At 38.5% G+C, this 8,396-nt stretch overlaps 2 protein-coding genes and 1 pseudogene across 3 annotated transcripts in view; 2 read left to right on the top strand and 1 right to left on the bottom strand.

The window, feature by feature from the left end:
* Positions 1-265: 265 nt before the first annotated feature.
* On the top strand, positions 266-919 carry LOC131557142 (claudin-22-like). Its single transcript, XM_058804193.1, has one exon. The coding sequence runs from the start codon at positions 266-268 to the stop codon at positions 917-919; it is 654 nt and encodes a 217-aa protein (XP_058660176.1).
* Positions 920-2,138: 1,219 nt separating this feature from the next.
* On the top strand, positions 2,139-2,798 carry LOC131557258 (claudin-22-like; annotated as a pseudogene).
* Positions 2,799-3,632: 834 nt separating this feature from the next.
* WWC2 (WW and C2 domain containing 2) overlaps positions 3,633-8,396 on the bottom strand; it is a 94,459-nt gene continuing 89,695 nt past the window's right edge. For both annotated transcript variants that reach the window (XM_058803105.1, XM_058803106.1), the window contains 2 exons: positions 8,238-8,365; positions 3,633-6,244 (listed from right to left, as the gene is read on the bottom strand). In XM_058803105.1, the coding sequence (XP_058659088.1) occupies positions 6,178-6,244; positions 8,238-8,365 (195 nt within the window). In that variant the 3' untranslated portion in view covers positions 3,633-6,177. The remainder of the gene's footprint in view (positions 6,245-8,237; positions 8,366-8,396) is intronic.

Genomic DNA, 8,396 nt, shown 5'->3' with positions numbered 1-8,396 from the left:
AGCAAATTGGAAGGTAACAGATTAAATCCTTATCGGAAAGCCTAACTCATGGTTTAGTGAAGTCCTTCGTCCTTTATGTGAAACTTTATATTCATGAAGAACAAAAACGTGTTTCAGAGCTTGCAAAGGGTTAATAGCAAGGGCTTATATTTGGGGCAGCAGAGCCCTAAAATCATCACAGCTTCCGCCATCACTCAAGGTAGCAGTTGGTACAGAACTGCTGGGGAGACCTTTCTCCTCAAGCTTTCAGGACTCTGCTCTTACAATGGCCTTAGTCTATCAACCAGTGATGCAATTAAGTGGCATATTGGTCTCTCTCTTGGGATGGGTCCTGTCCTGTCTCACCACCTATCTACCCCAGTGGAAAAACCTTAACTTGGAACTAAATGAACTGGAGATCTGGACTATGGGACTTTGGCAAGCTTGTGTTGTCCAGGAAGAAGGTGGAATGCAATGCAAGGACTTCGATTCTTTCCTAGCTTTGCCTCCAGAGCTCAGGATTTCTAGGATTTTGATGTTTTTTTCCAATGGATCAGGGCTTTTGGGCCTTCTACTCTCAGGATTTGGGTTGGACTGTTTGAAAATTGGTGAAAGACAACAGGAACAAAAGAAACGGTTGTTGCTGTTTGGAGGAATGCTCTTCTGGATATCGGGGATTACAGCTATTGTCCCAGTTTCCTGGGTTGCCCATGCCACAGTCCAGGAATTTTGGGATGAGAATATACCAGATATTGTTCCCAGGTGGGATTTCGGGGAAGCATTGTTTGTTGGCTGGCTTGCTGGATTTTGTCTTATATTAGGAGGATCCCTACTTAATTGCACAATCTGTTCTACTGAAGTCCATCCATCTTCAGTCCATTATGCAGTAGCAGAACAGCAGGATCAGTGTCAATGCTTGGAAACTGAAACAAGGCCTTAAAATGGGAAGTTTTAAGCAGTACAGCAATACTGCCCTATCTTTTCCAAACCCTTGTGCAAGCCAGAATCTTGTTCTGGTAGTAATTCAAAGGACTCTTTATTATGCAGCTGATTTCCTAAATTTCTCTCTGTTTTCTCCATAAACTGATATCAGAAGGTGGTGTGTTTTCTCACCTGTGGAGCTGCTTAAAACTGTTTCGCAGCAAAATGCTGACGTGTTCACAGACTGCATGGAAAAGGTGCTTTTGCTTTCTTAACTGCAGTGTAAAACCCTGAAAATGAGTATGCATGTTCTCTTACAGCTTGGATTTTAACCAAAATGTGCTTCCTTTTTTATGTAACCAGTGAAATAAGCCACAAAGTTTGACTCCCTGTTGCAATTTTCCACTTGACTGATGCAGTGACATATGAACTTAGAGGAGATGTCTGATCCTAAACAGTCTGAATACCTGCATTGCATCAAATGGTTTTTCTGTGTATTTGGAAATAGTAGGTTTCTGAAATTGTAGCAAGCTTTGCAACTGTCTTTTTGTGCATGGGGTGTGATGGTGTGGGTGCTTAGACCCAGCAAGCTGTGTTCTTCCAGTCTGCCACATTAAACTGCCCATACAAGTTATTCTAAGTGTTTCTGGCACCTGCATACTTTTGCACCAAAAATAGGCTGAGAAATGCTGCTTTAAAAACCAGTGTAGCTAACTTCCTCTGACACAGGTCTTGAGTCATTATGCATCCTATCTGAGGTCCCTTAAGTTCCATTCACTCATGTTTGGAACATGTTGCTGTATATTTGACATTAAACATGTGACATTTAACTGGCCACAAAGCAGACAGTATCATTTGCTCTAAGTGGAAGTGCATCAATGTGATGATAGAACTTGAAAACAAACTGAGATGCCAAAATGAGCAAAATTGCTGTAATGTTTTAGCTGATTGATGGAAAACCAAGTATATGCTTTTCTTAAAAAAAAAAAAATCCAACAAAAAACTAATGAAAAGTGAGCCCAGCTGTGGCCACACCATTCTGCTACTGCTTTACCACACCATGTCCCAGTCCCCCAAACACTGCACGTGGAACCAGGCAAAGCAAAGCAGGAGGGAGGGAGAAGTACTTCATAGAGCATTGTTTTAACTTGTGCTTATTTATGACAGAGTATGACAAGGAACTCAGCTGAACAGTGCCTGCAAAAGCCAATGGTTTTGGGCTTCTGTAATTGCAAAAAATGAACTTGGCAAGCAGGCACAGGCTACTGTTAGCTGGATTTCTGTTATCTGTGCTAGGAAGGATTTTAACTGATACCTGTAACTACTTACAAGGCTGGAAAAATCTCAATTTAGGCATAAATGCACCAGAGCTTAGGAGCATGGGACTCTGGGAAATGATGTAGGAACACAGTGTAAAGACTTTGATTCTTTCCTAGAATTCAAGATTTCCATGGTTTTATTAGCTACATAAAATGGACTAGGACTTCTGAGCCTTGTGATCTCCAGTCCTGGTTTGGACTGTCTAAAGATGGAGGATACAGTGCAGAAGATAAAAAAGCTGTTACTACTTGGAAGAATACTCCAGGTGAAGTCTGGAGACCTTGTCCCTTGCTTACACTGTAATCCAGGGGATTTGGAATAGTGGCATCCCAGAGATTCTGCCCAGATAAGAATTAGGGGATGCCCAGATAGGAATTTGTGGATTTATTCTAATTCTAGGGGTATCTCTACTCCTCTTCACAATCTGTTTATCACCTGACTGTCACTTACGAGAGCAGTATCCAATGGCAGATGTACAAGATGCCCATCAGCATCTGGAAACTGGAAATGGAAGACTTAAAAAAGGGCGGGGTAGGTTTTCCAACATCTTGCTTGCAGTAGAGACAAAGACTTGCTGAACAGACAGGTTACTGTTCACAAGAGCAGGGGTGGGATTCTTTCTTACTGAGTAGTTCCTTTAATCACTACTTACTTCCACTTTTAATGACATGAATTGATGAGCTATGGCAATTTAAGCCACCACTGTATTTCTCCCAAGTCTGATAAATGGCAGATTTTGTTTCTGTGGTATGACTTGGAGGAGTGAGTATAAAATTTTTAATCTCTAGGCCTGAATGGAGAGTTGACCATATTTTAAATGGCAGAACTCCTACTGGGGCTGCTTTATGTATTTTTTACAAAAGAATATTACTTGAAGTCTGAAAGAGTTTGTATCACCAGTTCACCATGCACTACACAAACCTAATGCAGTTCAAGCTTAAATGAAGTTTGCTGGGCCTGTATCATTTACCATACACTAAATGTTCTCAGACATTATGTAATGTAATGCAAGATTCTCCATTGTGAGAGAGAGAGAATATGACCACCTCTATCCCTGCCCAATCTCTCTCTCTAAGGAAAGCCAGTATTTCTGGGCAATAATGAGCTGTTGTCTGGAGGAGACTCAACCATGTTCATTGCAGGTGCAGTTTTTACTTCATGAATGTAAAGAACTAACTTCAAGTATATGAATTAGTTTCCATATAACTTATCCTTACAGCTGTCAGTGATTGATGTGAATTTCTATAAATTGCCATGATTTTACACTGACAAAACTGTAGCAGCTATCTGTTTCTGCAAGACAATATAGAGAGAGAGAAGAGCAATAAAAGAATTAAATAAAACACTAGTCTGGAAAAAAGCTTTGTTAAAAAATGTATTTTCCAATCACTGAAACACATGAAAAGTGCAGAGACAAGTTAATCTATGTAATGTACTTGCATACTCTTACAGACAAAATTAGAACAGAAACACATTCAGAATATAACCTGATTAAATATTTAGTTCAGTCCTGAGCATTTGATATTTAATACAGTATAAACATAGCAATAGTAAAAAGAAAAATAATCTTAAAATTATTTGTGTTATATTACAATTTCTGCTAAACTTTGCTCATTTGGCTAAATATTCTTGTACCAGTAATATTTACTTTTTGATATATTCAATGTACTGACATTGGTACCTGGAAATAGAACTAATTACATTTGTTATTGGGTAAATTTCACTCCAAGAGTAATATTTATCACTTTACACTGATGGGACTTTATTTGTGTGTAATATTTTAGCTTATTCTATTGAGTGTTTCAAGTGTGACACACTGAATTAGTAAAAAACCCCAAACTCCAAACCCAGAATTGTTAGAAGCTGCCTGTAAAAATGTTCAACTTTACAAATCTGGAAAATGAAGAGCATGAATATGTCTGTCTCTCATTTTAAAGGAGTTTTGTAAGCCAAAGCCAGCAATACTCAGGTTTTGACTTCACCATATGCTTACAAATCAGACAATAATATTTTTTTTGGAAAATTATTCAACATTTGAGAAAAACCAGCTAACTGGGCAAGAATTTAGACACTTCTAAGTATTTTTCACAATAGCATCCTTAATGACAAATACTTTTATGGCCAGAACTGAACTATATTAAACAGAACATAAATAAGACTGTAAATAAATAAAAAGAAAAATCATAAAGTAGACCTCTAAATATCATTCTACAAACACTTTATATAATCAAATTGAGAAGTTGAAACTGTCAACCTTCATTTCACCTCTACATTAAATAATTCCAGATTTTTTTAATTGACCTTTCAAACATGAATGTTATCTCAAACCAAAGACACAAAAAACAAATGGGGCATTCATAAAGGATGTTGAATCAGTCATCTTGCTCAAAATAGCATGTTTGGCTTTATATTTCAGTGAACTGATGCATTTGTGCATAAGAAAACCCTTGGGTGTTACACAGCCCTGTCATTACAGAATTGTCACTTTGAATCTAAGACAGCTGCTACCATATTGTGGTTATATTGTTTCCATTTGCTCAGCAAGTAATTATGACATTTCTGAAAGATGAAGTTCATGCAATGTGGCTTGTTGCTTGGGGAAGAAAACTGTAGCCAGTGAATGAAATACATCTGAGTGCAACATACTAAGTAGAAAATGAAATATTTCTGTTCTCTGCAATATCCACCTACTTACACAATACCCACAGAAGATGAGCCCAACTGCTTTACCAAGACAGGACTGCTTCAACACCTACATCCAATGTTCTGAACTTCTCACAGAAGGCATCCAAGTTGCCTTCTGATGAAGCAGCCTGCTAGGAAGGAGCATGTAAGACATTTGAAATAGGCTGTTCACATCTATTCATTAAACATGTGCACCCCCAACTGCATACAGGGTCAATTCTATATTTTAAAAATTGTTATATATTGTACAAAAATTTGTGCAGCCTTTTAGTAAGGAGCTTTTTCAGAAAATGGTTTACCTTACCAACAGGACTTCTGTTATCTGAGTTAGCATGTGAGATTTTTTTTTCTGGTATAAATACTTTCATGCTGCATCTCCAGATCTGCAAACCTAGCACACTCCTTCATTATTCCTAGCTGGCAATTATACGGCCCCCTAGGACAAATGATTAACAGAGAAAAACTCTCTGTTTTAAGAGCACAGTGGGTATAACTATTCCAATTTCAATGGTGGTGTTATGAATTTGATTCATCCTGTTCAGAAAGTAGCTGCCCCTTTTGGTAGTCTCAAAGTTAAGTTTTAGGGTTACTTGTCTGCCTTGCCTTTCTCACTCCCGCAGATACAAGAAACCTTTTAGTGCAGGTTAAAGTACTGTACATTCACAAAACTAAACTCTGAACTCTCTATCTCCCTACAAAGTATTAAAAAAACAAAACCAGAAAAAATTATTTTCAGAAACAAAATTACATCGTGGATGATGAATCTAAGCAGCAGCTGTTGTGAGGCAGCCTGGATGTTTTGGAAAGGAGCTTACGCTTGTGGTTAACTTTAAACTATAAAAGTTACACTCTTGTACAAAAGTATTGCATGGCAGAACAGCCATTTTCACAGTCTGCTCACATGAAAATAGTGAAAAGATAAACAATTGTCTGTTGAACATAATTTTTCTCAACACAGTGCAGTTCAACAGGATACACGCTTGTCTTTGTTCCTTTGTTCCACCTTTACAAAATAAAAACACAGATGCGATACACACAAACTGTACAAAATCAGCGTCAGCATACCAAAATTAATCTACTTTGGTTTTCTGTTTGTTGGGGTTTTTTGCCATTTTTTTAAGCTTACAACAATTCAGTTCACTCTATTTTACAAATAAACATATCAATAGTGAATGTAAAATACAAGATCTTTGAAAGCAGATCACTGGAACTACAAAGCTCATCTGAAAAGAGATGAACAAATGGAAAAAACACTTCAATGAAACGGCATAATTATACATCATCAGCTGGAAGGGCCGGTATACTGATCTTTGCTCTTGTGAAGTATGCTATCTTCTCCCTGAAATTAGAAAAGAAAACAAGAGATTTTTTTTTTACCATTTGTGGCATGACTTCAATGTTATCTGCTGTAGAGTTGCTAATATAAGAGCATAATTCTTTAAAACACAGGTTTGGAAAATACACAGAAAATTTATTTACAACAAATGTAGCATTCTGACACAATTACCTTCTTACGCAGATTTATGTAAAAAGCAGTTCCAGTTTCGAAAGAGAAAAAATACCAGTATTTCATTAATAACTGCAATGATAAGACTGAAATATTGTTCCAGTCACTGAACTTCCAATGATGATATTTTCAGTGGGGGGATTAGAAGGCAAAATAAATCATTTTATCCTGACATGGGAAAAGGCCAAGCGGGGAATAGTCAAGTCTGGGCAAGACTCAGAAGCAGAATTGTCAACCCATCCTCCAGTTGCTTCCCCTGTGCTGTTACCTTTTCTGTCACCTATGAACTGAGACATTACTGAAGCATAACAAGTTTATACAGGGTTGCCTAGCCGCAGACTAGAAAGCAGAAGAGAAGTATTGGGGGCTTAAAAATTAAAGCTCAGAAGAGTCATTCTTCTTGAGAGCTTTAAAAATGTCTCTCTGTGATTAGTCTGAGGCCACAGCACTGTAACAAGTCTAACTAGCAGGGCATGCACAATTCAGCCTCCAGGGGTAAGTATTTATCCAGAAGACTAAACCATGTTTTCTACTGGAGTTTCCATGAAAAACAGTAGCTCAGAGCAAAATCAACCTAAACTGACTTTCTCTTCTTAGTTGTGTGGTGACTAGAAAATAAAGCCTTTTGATATCCTTCTTGCAAGGGAATGGGGTTTTAGGCACTATTACACATTCCTGTAGATTTAGGCAGCAGTCTGTGATGATGCTTAAATGACCAGCACTGACCAAAACCCTTTCTCAAGATATGCACAAAAAGTGAAATCTTCAGGATGCTCTGAATTTCAAGCTGCAGATAAATTACTCAGCTGTAATACATCTTAGCTGAGGAACCCCTTTCCTTTCTCTCTTGCTTTGATTCTGTATCACTTACAGCTATGGTTTGCAATACATGCTGCCTCACAGGCCCTTACTTGCTTATGGATTTCTCCAACTGCTCACAAAAGGTTAAAAAAAGGGAAAGAAGTCTCAGCAGCTGACTTAAATTTCCTATAAAGGAATCCAAAATTCAAACTCGAAATTGTGTGGTAACTAACAAAACAAACCAAATTAACTTGTAGTACTGTTTCTATGTGCAAGAGCAAGCACTGCATTTTTCAATCAATAGATGTATATTTCTCTTTATATTTAAGTGCGGCCTCCAGGCTGCAAGTCCTGCCACTTACTGGCCAGTCTTTTAGGAATTTAGACCAGTGAGGATTAAGGTTTAAGATAAATAGTGCTCATTCTGTCTTATGCTAAGCAAGAACACTTCATTAATTGCTTCAAGTAATTGTTTGCTTCACAACCAAAATGAGAAGGGAAACAAAACAGAGGAGGGATTCAAGATCTTTCTTAAATACTAAGTCTTAAGCAAGGCATGGGTAGTGGTTAATGAGTTTCCTGATGAACTGTATCCTGTTCTACTTCTCATTGAGTGGCCACTTGTTTCAGGCCCTTGCCATCACTGGAAGAGCTCCCATGACAAAGCCCACAGTCAGCCTGATGTGGGTGAGGTGAGCTACAGCAAGAGCCACACATGTGCCTGCCTACAGCAGATGTCACACAGGGTGTGACACTCCATGCCTGCCTACAGCAGATGTCACACAGGTTGTGACACTCCACTCAGCTTCCTCACCACCTCTGAACTGCCACATGAGCAGGTCACCGAGGCCTGGCCCTCTGAAACTCCAACTTAGAAGCCATGTTAGAAACCTGTGATGTTTCCGGCAAGTCAAAGCCATGTGGATTTTTTACTAATACTACAGAGCATGTCTGGTTATACCTAGAAACAGTTCATGTTACTTCACTACATTAAAAAGGGCATGAAAAGCAGAACAGGCCATACCTGAATGACTGCACCTGCAGTGGCACTTTCTGGCTCTGCTCCCGTAGCCGGCACACATCCTTAGAAGCCTTCCTCATCAATTTCTCAGCACTTAAACCTTGTTTCTGCTCTTCTTTTGACTGTTCAGCCTGTATCAAGAAAAACAACTGTATTTTGCTG

The sequence above is a fragment of the Ammospiza caudacuta genome, chromosome 4 (genome assembly GCF_027887145.1).
Source record: "Ammospiza caudacuta isolate bAmmCau1 chromosome 4, bAmmCau1.pri, whole genome shotgun sequence".
NCBI lineage: Eukaryota > Metazoa > Chordata > Aves > Passeriformes > Passerellidae > Ammospiza > Ammospiza caudacuta.
This window is presented reverse-complemented; position numbering and strand designations above follow the sequence as displayed.

Bases quoted from the DNA above. Each gene is read 5' to 3' on its own strand.
- LOC131557142 (XM_058804193.1), top strand. From the start codon at position 266: ATGGCCTTAGTCTATCAACCAGTGATGCAATTAAGTGGCATATTGGTC.